This window comes from Penicillium lagena (assembly GCF_028827675.1).
Source record: "Penicillium lagena strain IBT 129212 chromosome Unknown utg000001l_segment0_segment0, whole genome shotgun sequence".
Classification (NCBI taxonomy): domain Eukaryota; kingdom Fungi; phylum Ascomycota; class Eurotiomycetes; order Eurotiales; family Aspergillaceae; genus Penicillium; species Penicillium lagena.
Genome location: NW_026623222.1, coordinates 1,497,118 through 1,517,901, shown reverse-complemented (window position 1 = coordinate 1,517,901; position 20,784 = coordinate 1,497,118). Strand labels below are relative to the sequence as shown.

The following is a 20,784-nucleotide window of genomic DNA, read 5'->3' as shown; positions in this document are numbered from 1 at the left end:
GAAAGAAACTTGTATTATTATTTATACCTCGGTCTTCAAACCCGATTTCGAATCGCCTTCTCATCATATCCCAGTACTATTTAGTGACGAATTCTCCCTCTCTCTTCACTTCATCAGATTCCCCTCTGCATCCCGATCAGCGTTGGCCCTCCACTCCATCCCCCCATCCACAAACTCCTCCCTCTTCCAAATCTCCGCCCTCTCTTTGCAAGCCTCCAGCACCTCCTCGCCGGCCCTCCACGCTGCAGCGCGATGTCCCGAACTAACCGCAATAACAATCGACGCCTCCCCAATCGGCACGATCCCCAGACGGTGCGCGATACTCACACCGAGCAGCTGGTGCGTGGTCACGGCGGTCTCCGCAATGGCGCTGAGGGTTTTGAATGTGAGGGCTGGGTATGCGGTGTAGCTAAGTTGCGAGACGGCGCGGCCTTGGAATGTGTCACGCGTTGTTCCCAGGAAGAGAACGTTGGCCCCTGCGGCCGGCGAGGAGGTTTGGTTCAGGTAGATGGTTGGGTCGAGGGGCGAGTAGGTGAGTGTTAGGTGGATGTTCTGGGTTGGGTTGGTGTGGGTGCGTGGGTAGGTAGTTGGGTCGAGGTGCGCAGGTTGAGAGGTGGAAGGGGAGGAGGATGTCATTGTGGCACTGAGCAGAGTGAGGTGTATGTGGATTGGGTTAAAGAAGAATGAACAAGGTAAGGTGTGTTGTGATGCTTATCGTTATCGTTTATCGCCGCGGGGAACATCGGAGACTGCCGAACCCAAAATGTTTAACGTCTATAGAGAAATCTAGACTAGCACAACCACTGCCTCGTACGGCTTCAGAGTCCACTGGTCGCCCGAGATCCGTTGCGCGGCTTCCTTGGCGCTATCGTAGTTGTCTAGGAGCACCTCTTTCACCTGCGCAAACCCATTACCCGCCGCGTCCCACTTCAGATCCTTCTCGGTCCAGTTGCACACGACCAAAGCCTTTTGGCCTTCAGAGGATTTCGCCCGGGCGTCGATTTTGTTCAGCAGATTGGAGCTATGAGATACGGAGGTCCGTCCAGAGCCATTGCACTGGCGTGTGTAGGCGTAGACTTCCTCGCTGGCACTGTCGACGGCTTTGTAGTCCCCGTAGACAAGAATATCGAGGTGTTTCTTGCGCAGACCAAGCACTGCCGCCCAGAAGTGGTAGGTCGAGTTGGGATCCTTGACTTCCGCTTCGGCGTTGACCCGCACGTAATCCGTGTTGATGGACATCCATGGTTTGACTCCGGGACCCGTGAACCCGGCGTTCTCGGCGGCGGACCACTGCACGGGGGTGCGCGCGTTGTCGCGCGACTTTTTCTGATACTCCTGGCGGGCGATCTCTTGTGCTTTGGTGTCAAACTGTTTCTGTTTCATGATTCTAGGCGTGGGATTCAGTGATGATTCTTTCTACTGGAAGGACTTCGCTTACCCATGCCAGTGGTTCAGACAGTCAATATCCTTGTACTCCTCAATACCCCATGATGGAGGAACGTTGCGCATCCCCAGTTCCTGGCCTTGGTAGATGAACGGCGTGCCGGCTTGCATTGTCAGAGCAATGGCGAGCATCTTCGACGCAATGAGGCGATACTCCTCTTTGGCATTCGTGTATCGGTCGATCGACCGCGGTTGGTCGTGATTCTCCCAGTAAAGCGCATTCCAGCCATCATTGTTGTACATGAAGGTCTGCCAGCGCTCGAAAATTTTTTTGAGATCGGTCAGCTTCCAGCTGCCCGGTTCGAACTTGTCGTACTCTCCGTGGTCAATGTCGACATGCTCAAAGTTAAAGATCATGTTGATCTCGTGGCGGTCAAACTGCACAGCCCTGAGCACCTCATTCTCGTCCTTGACGAATGGCATCTCGCCCACGCTGAAGGCATCGTACTGCTTGAGGATCTTACCCAGATCCTGGAGGAACTCATGCAGGCGCGGTCCATTGGCGTACCACTTATCCGCCCATTGCCAGATCTGGCGCGGGTCCTTGATGGGGGCATCGAGGAATCGTTGATCCTTGCTGATGAAGTTGATCACGTCCATACGGAAGCCGTCGGCGCCCTTGTCAAGCCAGAACCGCATGATGTCGTGGACTGCCTTGCGTACCGGCGGGTGTTCCCAGTTGAGATCGGGCTGCTCCGTTGCATATAGATGGAGATAGTATTCATCGGTTTTCTCATCAAATTGCCAGGCGCTTCCTAGGAGCAATATTAGTGGCTGCACCCAACAAAAGGGTTTTGAAAAACATACCCTGGAAGTGAGAGACCCAGTTGTTGGGAGGGTGCCGGTTGCCTTGCTCGTCATACTTGGCCGGCTTCCAGATATACCATTTGCGGTACTCGTTGTCCCGGGAGCTGCGCGATTGCTTGAACCATTCATGCTGATCGCTCGTGTGATTGACCACCAGGTCCATGAGCAGTTTCATGCCGCGCTTGTGGCACCCCTCGATGAGATTCTCCACGTCTGCGACCGTCCCGTACTCGGGTGCAATGCTGTAGTAATCGGCAATGTCATAGCCCATATCTATCTGCGGCGATTTATAGGATGGGCAGAGCCAGACGATATCCACGCCGAGGTTCTTGATGTAGTCTAGCTCGGAGACGATGCCGGGGATGTCTCCAACGCCGTCATTGTTGGCGTCCTTGAAGGATGCAGGCCAGATCTGGTAGACCGAGCACTCCTTCCACCAGGCGCGGTGGTTTGTGTTTCCGGACGAAACCATGGTGTGTAATGTGTGCAGAAAAGAGGTCAAATGGAATGAGGGACACTGAATGGATATATGTGTGAGCAATCGTCCATGTCGTACCCACAGTGTAACTTATCCCACCGCGGGGCACGGAGAATCGTCGGTGGACTGTGAGCGGCTGATATGTACTGATCGTCTCCGGACCGTCATCTTGACTGCAGTATGGCCCGAATCAGAGCTCCCCATCCGCGGAATAATGGGTGGATCGGGCTTTGGACGACCCACTGCGCGATGATGTAACGAGGGGAGCTGGCGGATCAATGTTCCATATGGAGGAGGTAGATAAACAATGCAAACTACATAGTTATAGCTCCCACCAACTGGCACTGGCACTGGGACATATAGGCGGTCGGGATTCTGCCACATCTCTATCCTCTGCTTTCACTGGACTTGCGACTTTCGAACTCTCCAGCCTTTCTATTCGATTAGCTTTCTTTCTCCATGTCTCTTAATCATGTCCCATCCGTATCCAGACAACAATAGTCGATATCCTCCTCCCGGCTCCTCACGCCGGCCATACCCTTCCCGCGCCGACCGAGACGGCCGCATGTATGACGACCGCTCCCGATCACGCTCGCCTGGCGGTACACACTCCTCCCCGCACGGTAATGATGCTGTCTAAACCGTGCTCGCAACAAGACCAAGTGTCTCCCTGGGTTTGAATTGTCACTGATGTTGTCTCCTGGAATCTGGGGATGAAAGACCATTCTCGCTCGCCTCCCCGAAAGCCGGCTGCAGACCGGAAGCGCGATTATTCTAGACCGCGTCACGACCGAGATGATTACCGCCGTCGACCATCACGATCGCCTCCATCCCGGCGTGGGAGACAGACCTACAGAGATCGCGACCGCGAGGGTTATCAGTCCCCCGGATATCACAGTCGGAGCCGGAGCTATAGTCGGAGCCGCAGTCGAGGTAGGCCATACTTTGGCCAGGAAAGCAGAGAGGTGATGATGGATGGGCTGCCTGTGGATATGGCAGAAGAAGACGTGAGCATGATCTTTGCATGAGCTAGCGCCGCATTCCCCGGCAGCGAGGAACTGAGGCTGAGACATCCCAGATTTCAACCGAGCTGCGAAATGCCTATCATGTTGAGGGCCTGGAAGATATTCGGGTCATTCGAGACCGTCAGACAAGTAAGTGGTGCACAGAAATCCAAGAAGAGCGCTTCTAATCGTTCAACAGAGGTGTCACGGCAATTGGGATTCCTTCGGTTTCAGTCCATCGATGCCTCAAGAGCATTTCTGGAACGAAATCACCCCTGCATCTATTTGTATGGCCCCAGCACCGGGAGCAATGACCGGAGCACCAAGGTGCGCATTGCCTACAGTCGTGAGAGGGAAGATCGGGGACGCGTGAAAGCCGAGGGAGACTGGACCTGTAGGATGGTGAGTTGAGTCAGCGTGGCCTGCACCTGTCCCCAGCTAATTTCACGGTGTCTAGTGCGCTATCGTCAACTACGCTACTCGCCAGAAGTGCTTTCGTTGCAATGCTCCCCGTCCTGGTACGCATATCTCCAAGTCAGGCTTGTAGTCTTGATTACTGATGAAGAACAGAACCGGGTCCCACAGGTCCTCCTGGCATTCCTGCTCCAAAGGTGGTAAACACTGGAGACAATGATGCCGCGCCTGACAACCAACCATCCCAATTTCTCCTGTTTCGAGGGCTGGAATCCTCCGTCACCGAAGAACTCTTCGCCAAAGGTGTTGCCAAGTTATACAAGCCAGCCTCGGGTGGTAGCGATAACTCTGCAAACAGTCAAAAGAAGGGGGCCAAGGTAGCATCAACAACCGGTGATGCAAATTTGGGAGCTCGAGAGGGCTCTATTCGTCGCGTCCTACTGACGCGTGACCGTAAAACCAACGAAAGCTGGCGCTATGGGTTTGCAGAATTTGCTAGCGTCATGGTAGGTTCACACTATCTGTTTAAACACGCCCTATCCTGATTTGACTACAGGACGCACAAGCAGCAGTGACACGACTGAATTCATTTGATAAATTCACAATCTCCTCTCGGCCAGTCATGGTTAGCTATATCCATGCCGGGGTTTTCGTGCCGGTCATGAACCCCACAGCTAGCACCGATCATTTCACATTCAGCCCGCTAAACAACCCTTCGTTGAAACTCATGTACTGGGATGACGAGGGATATGTGACCGAACTGACAGTAACATCGAGCGAGGAAGATGGTGGTCAAGAGCAATCCAAAGATGACAAACCACTCGGGAACCAGCAAGACAACAAAAGTTCCAAGGACGCCGACAAGGCCAAGAAACGGAAGGCGGATGCTGCGGTCACTGCGAATGCGAAGAAGACGGCCATGCCATCTCATCTGCAATTCTGGAGCAATCGACACGCCGAGCTGCACGGAATCCACAAGAAAGATGACAATGGGAACCCGGCAGATGCTGGATCAGACGGGACCGTGCCTGCAGACTCGGCCGCACCACCCACGCAGTCGTATGCGGACCCTAACCGTCACTGCTGCTATCTGTGCCTGCGGCAGTTCAAGAGCGCCGCTGAGGTCAATCGGCATGAGCGGATGAGTCAATTGCATCGTGACAACACGCAGAACGACGAATTGAAGTCCCGCGCTATGGGAAAACTGGTCAAACACGGGATTGCCCCGCCGTCCGCCGAATATCGAGATCGCGCAAGGGAGCGCCGTCAAGCGTTCGGCCGTACCAAGGTTAGTACGAAGCAGAAACCCACGCCGGCGAAAGAAGAGGACGAACCGCCGGTGCAGAGCACATCCAAAGGCGCTTCTCTTCTTAGCAAGATGGGCTGGTCTGCGGGGTCTGGGCTAGGCGCTCAAGGAACTGGCGTCACGGCACCTATTGCCACCGAGGTGTATGCCCAGGGGGTTGGTCTAGGCGCTCAGGGAAGCAAGCTGGGAGATGCAGCAGAGGAGGCAGGCCGGAATACCAGAGGTCGCTATGACGAATTCCTGGAAAAGACCAAGCAGGCTGCTCGCCAACGATACGAACAGATGGATCGGTGAAATACCTCATGTACAATAGTGATATCCAGGCCATTTCAATTGGCTTTTGGCTGGTCTTATTATTCTGTACAATGTACAATCTAGTAGTATAGTAGAACAAGCATGAGTAGAGGGGGGTTATGTATGTGTATGCATCCAGGCAATTCACTTTTATCTTCACTTCTTCTCACCCTCCAACCTCCTAGTCTTCTCCTTCTCCTTCTCCAGCTGCGTCTCAAACCGATCCCCGAGAACACTAACAACCCACTGGGTAACCTCTTTCTCCATCTCCTCATCCGTTTTCCCAGCACCAGGGCCCCCCTCTTCCAACCCACTTCGCACAACCCGCCGCATATCCTCGAGCCCGTTGATATCAAACGCATACGCCACCGCGCCGGAAGCCAGCATGCCGAACGACAAAACGTTGATGGTGGCCAGATTTAGCGCCTCGAGTGCCTCCATCGCTCCGTTCGCTTGGGGCTGGTGGTAGAGTGAGCTCGTGTAGAAGGGTGGAATGCAGGCAATCCTTTTCTTTAGGGTAGAGCGTCGCGTGATCAGGACTGAAAGGGTGAAAAAGGCAATTCCACCGAAGAGGAGCTTAACATTTGGCGCTAGGCCTGGCGGGCGAGTTTGCTGGGCTAATTGGGAGGACGATTGAGATTGGGATGGAATGGAAGCGGAAGAGGGTGATGTTGTTGGCTCATTGTTGCGATCCGGGGATGTGGTCTTCTCTTGCGATGTGGAAGGGTCCGGTTGGGGACGGGAGCCCCAGCCGAAAAAGGAGAACATTACTGATGAGGGTCGGCGTCGATGGCTAGACACTGTTGGGACTCTTGAAGGAGAAATAAAAAAGACCCGGGCGAATTGAGAGTTGAGAGATCTGGATCTGCACGGAGATTCGAGTTGAAATCCCGACAGTCACGTGCTCTTCCACTATCTTGACCCGCAAGCCTGGAAACATCTTTCTATGCTTCAGATTATCGCGGCCGGGAATGGCTGACTGCTCTATCAGTTGATTCCCAGATGGCATGGGTTATTCCTGGTTACCTGGCAATCGGCCAGCTCTTTTTGCTTTATCTTTGCCTCTCTAAGCATCACCATGGTCTACAATGGCAAGCCGAGCATGGGATGCCGCAATTGTCGGCAGCGGCATATCAAGGTACTTACTCATTCCGTCTTTTGATTATGTATCAACAATCTGACATCCCACAAAGTGCGATGAGGCTCGGCCCCATTGCAGGGCATGTACACGAACAGGTCGTGCATGTCCAGGCTATCCGGATCCGTTTGATGTGATGCACCGGGACCACACACCGTCCTTCAGGAAGCCCCAACCACTGCCATATTCTCCTGCCACATCGGGCGGTGCAACCAGCCCGGACAAGGCCTTACCCGATCTTCCGTCAAATCTCTTAGTCTCAAGGCGGGCTCCCTCCATGAGAGCATTTCCAATGGCAAGCGGACCCTGGCCGCCATCGTTGCCCCCGGGTCTTTGTCAACCACTGGAAGACACCGTGGTTCCAATTTTCTTTAATTGCTATCTATACCTTCAAAAGGATCCCCACATTCGCAATGGCTTTATGGAAATCCTGCCGCAAAACTACTCACACACCCAGCCAAATTCACATCTCCATGTCAGCACATTGGCTATTGCATTCTTCTCGGTGGCGGCCTGGACTGGTGAGGCTTCTCTGCTTCGTGCGTCGGAGCAGTATTTTACCAAAGCATTACCTAAAGTCCGGGAGGCGTTACAGGACAACGTTGATGGTGAACTAGATGACATTCTTTTATCAATTCTTTTGCTTTCGACTTACGAGGTAAGTCATCCCGTAAAATCTTTGGATATGCCCCTTACGTATCACAGGAATTCATTGCAATGAGAGATTGGAAATTGCCCATGAAAGCCCATCTGAGAGGTGCGATCGCCTTGATCAATAACCGTCGATCGAAGCGGCTCGAGACTCCATCTTCGTCGATTATCGATCATTCCATTCAGACACAGATTGTGGGCTTCAATTTCTATTACAGTTAAGGCCATAACTAACACCATTGTAGATCAAAACCACACGCGGTTTGTCTAATCCCATGGTCCCGACCCCAAAAGTATGGCCTCTCTCCCGGCCAAAGCTCCCGCCAGCACCCCGTCCAATGCTTGCCACAGCCGCATCAGAGCTAGTTGATTTGCGACATGCCTGGGATAGCATGATGGACAAGTCACCGAATGAAGACACCGCAACAGCTATCCTAAATAAGGCAACCGATATCGACGTAAGCCTCGCTGCCTGGTCACAATCAGTTCCACCCCACTGGGCGCCCGTTGCAGCCGTCCTGATTCCCCAATCCGTCCGCGATGCAGGCCTCTACCGTCATCGCTGCGACTGCTACTCCGACATGTGGATTGCCACCACATGGAACACGTACCGCGAATGTCGCATCGTAGTACAAATCATCATTCTCAACTGTCTTCGCATATTATCGTCATCCCAGGATGTGGATGGATCCAGAGCCGCATCTGTGATTGCAACGGCACATGGCCTCGTCGATGATATCTGTGCGACAGTGCCTTTCTTCCTAGGCAGCCAGCTTGAGTCGGTGCGCATGAAGTTCGGACTCGTCGAGTACCCGTCTGCAGAAACGCGGCCTGTTACTCTCACGCACAATCATACTGCTCCGTTGATAGGTGCGTGGTTCGTTATGCCTTTTCTCCGGAATTTGAAGGCTTCGAGCTTAGGTTTGCCTCAGGAGCAGTTGGATTGGTTACAGCGGCAGATGGAGCGGATTTTGTTCATATACTTCCGGCAGTAATCCCACGAAGGTTGGCGTATGCGAGGTCTACTCTGCGTGAATCTCTTGACCTTTTTAATTCATCTCTTCGCACATATTTAGATAATCCCCGAAGAAAGCCATGTACATCCAACGATACACAAATATGATACGTATATAGATACTCTAATGCAATCACATCGGCTCTTTGAACGCTCATTTCCCAATCCATCCCATGGGTCAACAGCGACACGAACGCAGTTCTCATACACGGGTAGGGTATCATAGGCCCAGAGAATGCGGGAGATATTGATGGCTAATTTCGTTATCCTCAGCGGGCAATAGATCTAATCTAGATCGAGATGTGACCAATTATGATAACAGTAAGAATATGGTAACCGAGTTCTTTTTGGTATTAGACAAAGCATAAATCCATCGTCTATGAAGACAAGGATACATGGGAGTGGGAACGTCCCTAATGAACTCGAACGAGTTTACAACCACCTCAAACATCTCGCAAGATAACTCCCACCCCCCACAACTCCGGTAACCCCCGTGAAAACAATCAACGTCCCGTACCCACTCCCATATCCATACCCTAGCTTTCCCTGCCACGGCAACCCCTTAATAAGAGCCTCACTAAGTGGTCCCGAAACCAAATTCCCGACCCCCCTGCCGGCCGCAAGACACGCAAAGACCATGCTTGATTCCGCGGAGCTCTTCTTGTGGACTACATCACGCATAATCCCAGGCCAGGTACTCGTGTATGATCCTGCGAAGAGACCGTATACGATTGAGAAGATGAGCAGTGGGGCGAGAGACATGGAGAACCCCCAGATTAGGAACACGCCTATTGTGGATCCGAGAGTTGAGACGAGGATGCAGACCGTCACATCGAGTCTGTCGACGATGGAGCCCATACACACGCAGCCGAGGACGGAGGCTACGTTGAAGAGAATGACGGTTAGTGCTTGGAGGCTGCTCGATGCACCGATCACCCCCGCGTAAGTCGGGAGGTAGATGGACGGCAAGAAAAACCCGAGGGCCTGGACGATATTGCAGATCTCGAAGAGGGCGAACGTGGATGTAAATAAAAACCGGAGGTTCGGCGGTGACGGGCTAGGCCGGTTATTTGCGATCGGCACACGCGGTTTGACGAAGTAGACTAGCGGCGCGGTGAGGATGAAGAGCGCGATAGCGAAAGCGCGTAATGTAGTCCGGAACCCATACTGGCTTAGCAGCTGTTCCATAACGATGGGGAGGACGACACCGCCGAGTCCGGTGCCGGCCCACATGACGCCGAAGGCGAGGCCCTTGCGTTTATCGAACCAGTCTTCCATTAGAAGGATACAGGGGGAGTAGGCGATGCTGCCGCCGATGGCATAAAAGATGCCTTGGGTTATGATGAGATGGGTGACGTTTGTAGAGAAGGAGCTGAGGCCGAGAGCGAGACACATTAATAGCACGCCCACACCGCAGCCGAGGCGTTGATACTTGGGCCATTGTCTGTAGGCGGCGAACACGAGAGGGAGATCGAGATACATTATCCCCTATTACGGGTTAGCTCGTTGAAAGAGGCGTTCAATTGGGCGACTAGTCAATGTTCTTACCATAGCGCAGGTCCCGACGACGGCGATATTTCCGGAGTTCTTGAATTCTTCTAACTCGCTGTAATATGCTTGGAATACACCGTAGGTGAATGCAAATCCCCAGACGAGAGCTTCCATGACGAAGCAGGCGGCGAGGAAGAGCCAGGCGTTTACCCCGCGATCGATGGGCGGGAGTTGTTGTGTGCCATTGTTAATGTTCGACAGGTGAGTAGCGTTAGTTCTCCCCTCTACCGGAGTGTACAGTCCCTTTTCGGTCTCGTTTGTCGAGGAGTGCGAGCCTGCTACTTCCTCCATTGTGAGAGTCAGAGCCGGCGATAACAAGGGCAAGGAAAAAGGAAGGCAAGGAAAAGATTGCCCAAGAGAGAGGATGCAGAATAGAAAATTTAACAATAAGCGTTCATTAGACTCAATCCATTAATAGACTGAAGTGTACCAAGAAGTCAACCACAGGGCGTGGAAAGGATCTAATTAGTACGTAATCATCGATCGGGTCGTCATTGATTGGGCCAACCATTGAATCTTAGGTGATAGTGGCGTTGCCAATTGGATCGGATTGGTGGAGACGCGCAGCGTTTCGGGGTCCGACTTTAGGGGGCGATTATATGGAGTAAGGCATCTAGGGAATCCTGGTGATTATGCCAGCGGCACTTCTTTCGCGATCTCTTATCTGAATGGGCAATCACTTCAATGTAGGCACGTGGAGGTTGGTTTACATTCTTGATCGTTTACCCGCCCAGCCCTATTCTCACCGCATTTTGGTAAGCCGGGGAGCCCGACCGCTCACTGTTGGTCATGGGGATCTCTCGCTGCTATTTTTTCGTCTACTGATCAATTCATCGATTTTGCGCTACCCCACCAGCCTATCTAGTTCAAGTATCGGAACTTTCAAGCAGAGGTTGAGCTAGGCAGAGCGGGCATGGAGCCAGTACCACCGGGAGCACCACCACTACCGCTACCACCCATGAACGAAGAATCAAGGTTCTCGTGTCCACCATCGGACTCGTCATAGGCCGCGATACTGTAGTACGAGTTGTCAATGCGTAGTCGGAGGCGTGAAACAAGTCAATGTGTTCCCCCACATTCCGGAGATGTTCATTTTCTCCCCGAAGAAGAATATCAACCCCCAGATTTTCTCGACACAATGAAGGGTGACCGGTTTGTTACTAAATGACCCATTTTCTTCTATTACAACTTGAACTGTTTATCGGCAAAATTCTTTCTATGTTCTCACCATTTGCTAGTCGCCGCAGCGCTGTCCACAGCCTCAACGGCATCGTTGCGTGTACCCAGCCCTTGGCCGCAATCGCGGGCCAGACTATTCTTAAACAAGGAGGAAATGCCGCGGTGTGTAATACATAAAACTTTAATTGACAAGTCAGAAATACTGATGGTCTTCACTAGGATGCTGGAATAGCTGTCGGTGTGTCCCATGATCTCTGAGCTACAAGGACCCAATAGCTGACACAGAACTCTCCACAGCGGCCTGTTTGAACGTGACGGAGCCATGGTCTACTGGAATTGGAGGTGATATATTTTGTCTCTTCTATGATGGCCAGACAAAGAAAGTTCACGGGCTGAATGGATCGGGGCGAGCTCCAGCGCGCATTACTCTAGAGGAGGTGCGAGGGAAACTCAACATCCCAGACAACAAGCCCGGGAGTATTCCGCTCAATAGCATCTATGCGGTGACTGTCCCAGGTGCGGCGGCAGGTTGGATAGATACCGTGGAAAGGTTTGGAAGTGGGAAGCTTTCCATGCAGCAGATTCTCCAGCCAGCGGTTGACTTAGCTGAGAAGGGGTTTCCTGTGTCGGAGATTTCAGCGTACTATGTAAGTTTACAGTGACTACAAGGGGAGATTGTGGGAATAGAGCCTGCTAATATGTACTTCTAATTAGTGGCAAGAGAACGAGCAACAATTGCGAGAAGCATCTCCCAACTTCAAAGAGATGCTCAAGGAGGATATCGCGACTGCAGATGGAAGCAGAGCTCCTCGAACAGGAGAGATTATGAAGATGCCGACGCTAGCCAATACATTCCATCAGCTTGCCATCGAGGGCAAAAAGGGCTTTTATGCTGGTCGTGTTGCCGATGCAATTTGTCAAGTAATGCAAGATCGCGGAGGCCATCTCACGTACGAGGACTTGGAGTATCATGCAAGAAAAGGCAGCGAGTACGTCAGACCCATGTCTTTGCGCTTCAAAAGTATTCAGTCAAGCGTGGATGTTTGGGAACATCCGCCTAACGGTCAAGGCATCGTGGCCTTGATGGCACTAGGAATTATCCAAGAGCTCCAGAAGTCAGGGAAAATAACTCAAATCCCATCCCACAACTCCGACGAGTATCTGCATCTTATCGTCGAAAGCCTGCGAATCGCCTTTGCCGATGGCACATGGTTCATATCCGATCCGCATTTTCACCCCATCCCTGACCTTCTTTCACCCTCCTACCTCAGTACGCGTGCACGACTATTCAATCCAGAGCACGCCTCGACTCTCTTGGACCACGGTAGCCCGGCCCTACGATCCAGTGACACAGTTTACTTCGCGGTGACCGACTACGCCGGCAACGCAGTGTCCATCGTGAACAGCAACTATCACGGCTTCGGGAGCGGTATCATCCCAGCTAAATGCGGGTTTACTCTGCAGAGCCGCGGTGCGAATTTCTCGCTCGCACCCGGCCATCCCAATTGCCTGGCACCTGGGAAGCGACCGTATCACACGATCATCCCGGGGCTGGCGACGAATGCCGAAACAGGGGGCCTACATTCGGTTTTCGGGGTCATGGGTGCGTTCATGCAACCGCAAGGACACGTACAAGTACTTCTGAACATGCTGGCGTTTGGCATGAGTCCACAAGAGGCGCTCGATGCACCACGAGTGTGTATTGCGAGCGTTCTTTCGAATGGCGAAGCTGTTGACGGCACGGTCTATGTCGAGGAGGGGATAAGTGAGGAGGCGATACAGGGGTTGGAGAGAAGAGGACATCACGTGCGAATGCGATCAGGGTGGCAGCGGGATATCTTTGGTCGGGGGCAGATCATTCGGAATATAGTTGATGGAGAGCAGCGAGTTTATACGGCCGGAAGTGACCCCCGAGGAGATGGCATGGCTGTTCCAGTGTAGAGGGCTACCATAAAAGGATGGTTCTATTATTGCGCCGTAATTTCCCTCTTGGATACATGATTCAAGATATTATACAGTGTTTGGAATTGTGGATGAGCACTGACAGTGCCAATTACCAGGCTCAGGCGTTTTGAATTTAAATTTAGTTTTTATACTGGGTACTTCGATCGACTATGCCAGACACCGAAGCAGGCTCGAGCCAACATGATCGTTTCTTTCTATTGACTGAAGCAAGTCGCGATATTCACGATCCTCTTGTTATCAGAAGTAGTCTTTGGAGGGACATGTAGGGCGACCGTAATGTTCGGGCTTGAACCCGGAGAAGAAACGTGTGCGATACGTCCAATCAATTGTGTTCCAGAAAATTCGCCATTTTGTTTTATTCTTGCGCTGCCTGGAGGAGGGGCCAAATGCGCGAAGCAAATGGGGGCCGATTCACATGTTCTCCACTGTCTCCTGCGAGCCACACTCGCACTTACCGCGAAACTGGAGTGCTTTTGCGTAGGTAGCCAACCAGCAGTGACCAGTTCGTAGTTGCTATAGTAGGTAGGTTCGATTCCCTGGTAGTGCGCCGTATAACCGTCTGGCTCTGGGAGCGGGTAGCTCGCTGTCGATCCTCCGGAGTTTTCCATTCTTCTTCCCATTGGCTGTGGATGCGGTCTCGAATCAACGCCTTCTGGTGCGAGAGGAAGTGTCGGAATGGATGTATTTTATCTAGACCGGCTGTCGCCTTGACGAGGTGGCCTCGTTGCGGCGTCCGGGTACACTCGGAGTCGAAAACAGAATCCCCTTCTAACAAGTCCGAAGAGACCAAGTGGGAAGAAGTCAGAAGCTTCGTGATTTGGCCGGTTCACATATTCGCACTGAAATAGCAGTGCGTTCTTCATGAACAAGGAGAAGTCTTTTAAATGAATAACAACAATCGAGTGGCATTTGACGCTGTAGTTATCCATGAAATTAAGCCAAATTTTTCCCGACCTCGATTCCGCAATATCTGGGCAAAAAATAGGAATGAAGTTTCAGTCACCTACGCGGTGCCTCAGATTTCCAGGTCATTACAGTGCCTGAACTTGATGAATTCTTGAAAGATGATGAAGCAACACAATTTGTTTACAAGAAATCATGGGAAGAAGGTGAAGGTGATCCCTGGCTTGTGTTTCACACATCAGGTACAACAGGTGGGTTCTATTACACCATTGAATACCTGGTTTGAGTTGTTAAGTATTCGCTTAGGGTACCCGAAACCTATCACATACACTCATGGCATGATGGCTTCTATTGACTACTTTGCATCTCTTACGGACGCTGAACCGAGTGTTATTCATCAATTTGCGCTTCAGAGATGGTATACCCCACTGCCATCACTACATGTAAGTTCCAGAGTTCGGCTTCTCTCTCGAACTAAACTTACTCTTACCCAGTTCGTCGGCACATTTTTGATGCTCTCCATGACTTCATTCATCCACACCACGATCGTCATGGGGCCGTCAGCACCTCCTTCACCAGATATTGTCGCAAATATCTTATGTTACGGACATGTCCAAGGCGCCCTCCTTACCCCGGCGTTGACTGATGAGCTTTGTCTTAATGCACGTGGCGTAGAGGCCCTCCGAGAACTGAAATATTTCCACTATGCTGGTGCGCCTTTGTCTGCCAAAACCGGAAAACAACTAAAGAACCATGTCAAAATTTCCTCCGCTATCGGTAGTACAGAAGCAGGACCCTATTTTACAGCTCTTCATGACCACCCAGAGGCCTGGGACTATGTTGTCTTCCAAAAGCATGCAGGAGCCAAATTCGAGCATCGGATGGATAACTTATACGAACTGGTCTTTGTACGGCAGCCAGAGACTGAGATGCAGCAAATCTTTAAAGTGTATCCAGACCTCGACCGCTTCCCAACCAATGATCTATGGACGGAGCATCCAGTCCACAAGGGACTCTGGAAGATTACCGGCCGCGCAGATGACTATGTCTACTTGTCGCATGCCGATGGGTTACATGCCTCAAGTCTTGAGCCCGAGATTGAAGCCCACCCTGGTATCAAGTCGGCATTGATTGGTGGCCATGGTCGCCCGGCCCCGGTACTGATTGTTGAACCTTTGCCCGAAATTGATACAGAGTCTGACAGTGGACGGCAAGCACTGATCATAAATTTGCAGCCATACATTGACAAGGTCAATTCTCGTTGCCACGACTGTGTCCAGCTTTCGAAAGAGCGGCTCATATTTGTACGCAAAAATAGGCCGTTTGTTCGAACTATAAAAGGCAGTGTAGCGAGATCGCAGACTTTGTCATTGTACGAGGATGAGATATCAGCGTTGTTTACCTAGCCGCATGCACTGTCAGATTGAGTATTGGACAGTCTAGCAGAACATGTACCACGCTTTCCCGCTCGCCGTATACGCAAAGATCATCGTCAAGGAATCGGAACGCCTTTGCATATGTTGATAACCAGCAGCGTCCTGTTCGTAGTTGCGTCAGCAGGTACGCTCGATTCCTTGGCAAAGATCCGTAGCGCCGCTTCGTGTATTTGGATGACAATGAGTTGTCGATCCTACAAAGGTGGCCGCCGTCCCTTGACTCTTTCCATTCTCTCTCCAATTGCTTTAGTGTCAGTATAATGACCCCTAGGTAACTTATCCAAATTACCACCCCAGGCTAGATCCTAAATAATATTAGCTTTGCCCTGGTGGATCAAATTGGGAGTCTACTGATTCAATCATTCTTTGTCTTGGCAACTAGCCTCACGATAACACAGGTTGTATCCGTAACAACTGCGAATCTAACAAGGAAGTAATCGGTTTTCTTTGTTGCTCGGCCTCCAGAATATCCCTGTTTCGGATAAGGACATTAGAATTCCTAACTGGAAGATCACCCCCTTTAGACGAATAGGGTGCGTATTTTTGGCATTGGCTTGCTCCCAATTCTCTTAGTAGCGCATGAGGTCGGCAGACAATCGCGCAGCGAGTGGGGCCTGGGAAATACTCCCCCACCAAATCCGCTCATCCCGACGCTTCATTTTATCAGCAGAAACTTCGGACAAAACCAACCACCATATATGAAGCTTTTTACAGACCTAGTGTGCCCGAACTGTGGAGGAAAGAGCGAATAAAAAGCCCATGCGCCAGAAACAACGTCGTCGTAAACCAAGGTCTAATCTAGATCGAGATGTGACCAAGTATTGTAATAGTAGTAATAATATGGTAACTGAATTCTTTTTTGTACGAAATGAGGCAAGTAAATTTCTTAATCGTGGTAAAGTCAGATATCAAACTAAAATATCACATAAAATTCCACACAAAGGGGGGATGCTAGACTCTTTTTCTAAGCACTAGTGACCTAGCTGAGCCAGTCGCGTACAAGCTCGTCAAAGTCTGGGCTATACAGCCACTCGAGATCAAATTCTTCGTTCTCCAGATCCGAGGATCCTGCATCCTGAGCTTTTGGCATTCTGCGAGCATCAATTTGCTTATTGAGCGCTAGGACACGATCAACCCGCTCTTGTCGGCCTTTCTGCCAAAGCTTCAACCCACGCTCCAGATCTTCCTGCCGACGCTGAGACAATATGAGAGCATATGTATAGACATCCTCGAATGCCTGGTTGACGCCCTGACCCGCCGTTGGTGGAATGGCATGCGCCGCATCGCCCAAAATCACAACACGTGAGTGGATGGAGGCCCAACGGTCTAGCTTGGGAACCACATAGAACGGCCACAGGTTGATTTTGTTGAGCGGGATATTCGAGACGGCAGATTTCACAATTGGAGGATAATCTTCTGCTCCATCGCGCAGGAAGTCAACGCACCACTGCTTGTCGCTCATCAACTTGTTCCAGCCCTCTCGGTCCAGATCCGGTGCTTGCTTCTGTCGTCCGATCAGAGACTCCGATCCATCTACCAGTTGTTGCGCAATGACAAATGCTCCATGAGTGGGATTCATGATCGTCACGGGCATCTTATACCCTTCCGGAGCAATAATCTGGCTGGTCGGCACATCAGCCGTGACGCCCATTGTATTTGTGAATCGCGGCTCCAGATCTGGGTACAGGTACTTGCGCACGCGAGAATGGATTCCATCCGCACCGACAAGACATGCCGCACGACTGGAGGTCCCATCGTCGAATTCCCATTCAACTGCGGTGTCAGTCTCAGAAACAACCCGCGTGAACTTCTTGCCGTACTGGATTGGGATTTCTCGCTCTTTGATTGCTTCCACGAGCGCATCGATGAGAACATAGCGATAGATGCGCAGCCCATCGTATCCGTATTTCTGGCGATTGCCGAACTCGTACGAATCCCTCGCTTCATCTTCCGCAGACCGGAAATACAGGTTCTGGAACTCGAAGCCGTGGACGCGGATGCGGTCGTAGATTCCCACTGCATCGAGGATGCGTAGTGCGTTGGGCGATAGCATGATTGCACCGCCGATGTCCAGAGATGCAGGGCGCGCTTCGTACACGGTGCATGGGATGGATTGCTTGTGCAGAGATAATGCGAGTGCAAGGCCTGAAAGTCCTGCCCCAATAATACCGACGTTGGTTGGTGCTGTCATATTGCTGGATTGCTGCGCTGATGAATCAATCAAGTACTTATTCAAGTGAGAACTGAATGTATTTCTGAAGATTGTATTTCTGTTGAGTTTGACCTGGCGGATTCATGAAGCTTTATATAGCTTTTACATCAAGCATCTCAGGAGGTAACTGGCTAAATTCCGAGTATACAAATGTAGTAATTCCAGACATAGCTCCGTTCGTGAAGAAAATTGTTCGTCCGCTACTGTTTTCTCGGATCCGGACGCTTCGGATCCGGAGGCGGGGTTGAGGCTGTTCACCGGCATCGCTATCCACTGCATGTCCGCCTCTTCAACCTAGTAGAGACGACCTGGAGCATCACCGGTCAAGTTAAAACATATATTTATATATATATCAATATTTTAACACCTCCTTAGGGTTCATAAGCCTATTGTATTCGCTCTCTATAGCCGCTCGTTGATTTTGGTCTCCAGGTATTGCAGTGAGAAATCGAATTGACATCACAGGCTGGAAATTAGCAACCTGATTCATAATAAGGGAACTGAAAGAACACGCAATTTCTGTGACTATTATACAGGATGGATCGAAATCAGTTTCACCACTTACTCGCGGAGATTCTTTCTCTAATCCTCTCTCGAAACACGGTATAACTAGTACAGTTACTCTGCCGCTGACCCCTGTTCTTGGCAGTATTCCAGTACACTTGTAAGTTAAAACATAGAATAGCTTCCGTATCAGGCTTGTATGATCTCCAGGGTTTCTAGAACGTCAGTTCTGCAAACAAGAGAGGAGGAGAGGGGGGCTGGATTCAGATGTCATTCCGCAACGCTGAACACTTATGATCCAGAGAATAGTATACATGCGTAGGTAGAAAACTAATCGATGAAAAATTTCTTTGCAGATGCCATCACCGATCAGTAACGTACGTATTTTCTCGCGTGCTTACGATATTTTGATCGATTTCAGGCCTATGGCCCCGCCAATAACAGTCCACGTATCGTCAGCCGTAACTGTCCCACGGCCGCCGTTCAACAGCTAGACGTACCTTGAGAAAGTAGTGTAGTCCAAGCGAATACCTAGTGCAGACGGGCAGATACCCTCTGCTATCAGATAACTTAGTGCATGTATATGAGGCATGCTCACCTGAAGTAGCACAAACCGGGCACTTCTCCTCTTGCAACTCCCCTGGAAGCCTCTGGTAGGTCTCACTTCCGCCTAGAGCAAGAGTCCCATTCCGCCCCGCTACAGTAGGTACACCTAGTCCAAAAAATCCGTCCTAGGTCAAAACTAGCCTATGCGACCGTAGGTTGTGAAGATAATATCATTTAAAAACCGAAAGAAAGCTACCCTAACCAAGAGCCAGTATATCATGCGTTCTCCCTTCGCATATATCTTGTGGAAACGGGAAATGGACTGCCCGTATCATTTGACAACAGGATCCAAGGTCGCAATCTTTTCATTCCTCTTAGCCCCCAATTCGCAACCAACAGCAACAGCAGTCGTCCGGCCATCTAGATCTTGGGTCCACTTAATAGGCCCCGGAGGCAGGGAGCGATTTGGGAGCTTCCAGCTGAAACGCCGCCAGATATTATCATCGAGCTCTGGTAGCATCCCATGTGTGAAAGAAAATCCACCGCCAAATACAGTTGGGATGTTCTCCTTATCAATGCAGTCTTCAAGGGTGGGCAACACCTCTGTGCTACTAAGCACTAAGATCTTTTCTGCCGTATTTGGGTCGATCCATGCTTTCAGGTATTTCCAGATCGTGGAAAAAAACGACGGAGCATTACATACCTATTATATTTGATGTCAGTCTGTGTACGACACATTTAGGTCATGTAAATTGGCTACCGACAAAGACACGGTGGATGGTCTCGGGGTAACACGTTGATAGCAACCAACTAATGTTTTGGGCGAAGCATCGTAAGTTCCATCCCTGCTTCAGGCCTAGGCCTGATGCGTCCACAAGATATATGGAGCTAGTGATTGGTGCCAAGGGATTCGGCCGGTCGGTCATCATAGAGCAGAGGGGTAAAACCAGGCGAGTCAGACTGTCGTGATACACGGAGGCCAGCTGCACCATATCGAGTTTTGGTGGCAGGTTTGTTTTGGACTGTGAATCTGACCAAGGAATTATATGTCGTGCCTTTTCCCAGCACGCTAAATTATGTTTATCAAGACGAGAAAGATCAAACATGCATATGGGTAAACCTCTTTTGTCTCTCCGACCCGTCCAATGTGGATACTACATTTCAAGTTAGAATAATACTTTGATCTGGAAAGAGAAAATGAAAACCTACGAATTGTCGAGCTTGTTCAAAATCAGTAACTTCAACCATGTCATGAAGCCTGACGATGTGCTTCTCCCGGCGGAACTGTGATGCTTCTTGGAATTGCTTGAGGGCAGCGGCCGTATCGTATTGGCGCGCCGTTAAAAATCGTCTGTTGATGTGAACACAACAAAGGAAGAAAAGCCAGGCATCACAGCGACATACAAGAGAGTGGACGGGTCTAATAGCCCGTCTTGTAGATCTTCGTTCTCAAGGCCCTCAGGTCGAGCCAAAAGATCGAGTTCAGCACATGACTGAATGAAAAGCCTAAGCTTATCGTCGCATTCGGGAGGAATCGCCATATTTGCTGTCTGACTTCTGGTCATTGTGCAATTGGTTTTAGAATTGACCGTGAAACCAGTTCTCTCCAGCTTTTATTGACATTGAGCAACAGATAAGAGTCGATCGCTGGAAATCATTTTAGTTTAATGTAGGGATAGAATTGAACAGGAAAATGCTTCGAGATCCAGATATTTGACGTGACACATATGCGGTATGACGCATGTAAACCGGGGCTCTATCCCGCCGCTGTGGTTCAAGGTCGGCAGCAAAGTTAGTGCCCGATCTACTGACGAATGGCAAAGAACCTCGTCCTTGCGTTGCAGATCGATAAGGACATCTTAAGTTTCGATCAAGATCGCTCCCAACCAATCGCTTTACGAAGTGGGGACCCCGAAACTTGGAACGAACCCGTTCGTG

The 20,784-nt window shown here is 50.8% G+C and overlaps 11 protein-coding genes across 11 annotated transcripts; 4 read left to right on the top strand and 7 right to left on the bottom strand.

The window, feature by feature from the left end:
* Positions 1-105: 105 nt before the first annotated feature.
* On the bottom strand, positions 106-636 carry N7510_000672 (molybdopterin synthase catalytic subunit; the record flags this gene model as incomplete). Its single annotated transcript, XM_056972601.1, has 1 exon — positions 106-636. The coding sequence occupies one exon, from the start codon at positions 634-636 to the stop codon at positions 106-108; it is 531 nt and encodes a 176-aa protein (XP_056837718.1).
* Positions 637-786: 150 nt separating this feature from the next.
* On the bottom strand, positions 787-2,722 carry N7510_000671 (alpha-glucosidase; the record flags this gene model as incomplete). Its single annotated transcript, XM_056972600.1, has 3 exons — positions 787-1,387; positions 1,439-2,198; positions 2,251-2,722. 3 exons carry the CDS (start codon positions 2,720-2,722, stop codon positions 787-789), a joined length of 1,833 nt encoding a protein of 610 aa, XP_056837717.1.
* A 478-nt stretch (positions 2,723-3,200) lies between these two features.
* N7510_000670 (putative G-patch domain protein) lies at positions 3,201-5,746 on the top strand (the record flags this gene model as incomplete). Its single annotated transcript, XM_056972599.1, has 7 exons — positions 3,201-3,351; positions 3,507-3,661; positions 3,762-3,882; positions 3,932-4,134; positions 4,190-4,250; positions 4,303-4,652; positions 4,703-5,746. The coding sequence occupies 7 exons, from the start codon at positions 3,201-3,203 to the stop codon at positions 5,744-5,746; spliced, it is 2,085 nt and encodes a 694-aa protein (XP_056837716.1).
* A 156-nt stretch (positions 5,747-5,902) lies between these two features.
* On the bottom strand, positions 5,903-6,514 carry N7510_000669 (uncharacterized protein; the record flags this gene model as incomplete). The annotated part of the gene is made up of 1 exon (XM_056972598.1): positions 5,903-6,514. The coding sequence occupies one exon, from the start codon at positions 6,512-6,514 to the stop codon at positions 5,903-5,905; it is 612 nt and encodes a 203-aa protein (XP_056837715.1).
* Positions 6,515-6,824: 310 nt separating this feature from the next.
* On the top strand, positions 6,825-8,530 carry N7510_000668 (Zn(II)2Cys6 transcription factor domain-containing protein; the record flags this gene model as incomplete). Its single annotated transcript, XM_056972597.1, has 4 exons — positions 6,825-6,884; positions 6,940-7,542; positions 7,590-7,730; positions 7,781-8,530. The coding sequence occupies 4 exons, from the start codon at positions 6,825-6,827 to the stop codon at positions 8,528-8,530; spliced, it is 1,554 nt and encodes a 517-aa protein (XP_056837714.1).
* Positions 8,531-8,982: 452 nt separating this feature from the next.
* N7510_000667 (uncharacterized protein) lies at positions 8,983-10,392 on the bottom strand (the record flags this gene model as incomplete). The annotated part of the gene is made up of 2 exons (XM_056972596.1): positions 8,983-10,038; positions 10,099-10,392. 2 exons carry the CDS (start codon positions 10,390-10,392, stop codon positions 8,983-8,985), a joined length of 1,350 nt encoding a protein of 449 aa, XP_056837713.1.
* An 847-nt stretch (positions 10,393-11,239) lies between these two features.
* On the top strand, positions 11,240-13,221 carry N7510_000666 (gamma-glutamyltransferase family protein; the record flags this gene model as incomplete). Its single annotated transcript, XM_056972595.1, has 5 exons — positions 11,240-11,253; positions 11,340-11,442; positions 11,500-11,518; positions 11,578-11,927; positions 11,995-13,221. 5 exons carry the CDS (start codon positions 11,240-11,242, stop codon positions 13,219-13,221), a joined length of 1,713 nt encoding a protein of 570 aa, XP_056837712.1.
* A 1,024-nt stretch (positions 13,222-14,245) lies between these two features.
* Positions 14,246-15,554, top strand: N7510_000665 (putative AMP-binding enzyme; the record flags this gene model as incomplete). The annotated part of the gene is made up of 3 exons (XM_056972594.1): positions 14,246-14,403; positions 14,444-14,591; positions 14,643-15,554. Coding segments are annotated over 3 exons (1,218 nt in total), but the record flags the coding sequence as incomplete, so codon positions are not given.
* A 1,009-nt stretch (positions 15,555-16,563) lies between these two features.
* N7510_000664 (FAD-dependent oxidoreductase) lies at positions 16,564-17,775 on the bottom strand (the record flags this gene model as incomplete). The annotated part of the gene is made up of 1 exon (XM_056972593.1): positions 16,564-17,775. One exon carries the CDS (start codon positions 17,773-17,775, stop codon positions 16,564-16,566), a length of 1,212 nt encoding a protein of 403 aa, XP_056837710.1.
* A 1,402-nt stretch (positions 17,776-19,177) lies between these two features.
* On the bottom strand, positions 19,178-19,838 carry N7510_000663 (SEC14 family lipid-binding protein; the record flags this gene model as incomplete). Its single annotated transcript, XM_056972592.1, has 2 exons — positions 19,178-19,549; positions 19,617-19,838. The coding sequence occupies 2 exons, from the start codon at positions 19,836-19,838 to the stop codon at positions 19,178-19,180; spliced, it is 594 nt and encodes a 197-aa protein (XP_056837709.1).
* Positions 19,839-20,007: 169 nt separating this feature from the next.
* On the bottom strand, positions 20,008-20,411 carry N7510_000662 (uncharacterized protein; the record flags this gene model as incomplete). Its single annotated transcript, XM_056972591.1, has 2 exons — positions 20,008-20,197; positions 20,251-20,411. The coding sequence occupies 2 exons, from the start codon at positions 20,409-20,411 to the stop codon at positions 20,008-20,010; spliced, it is 351 nt and encodes a 116-aa protein (XP_056837708.1).
* Between the last annotated feature and the right edge of the window lie 373 nt (positions 20,412-20,784).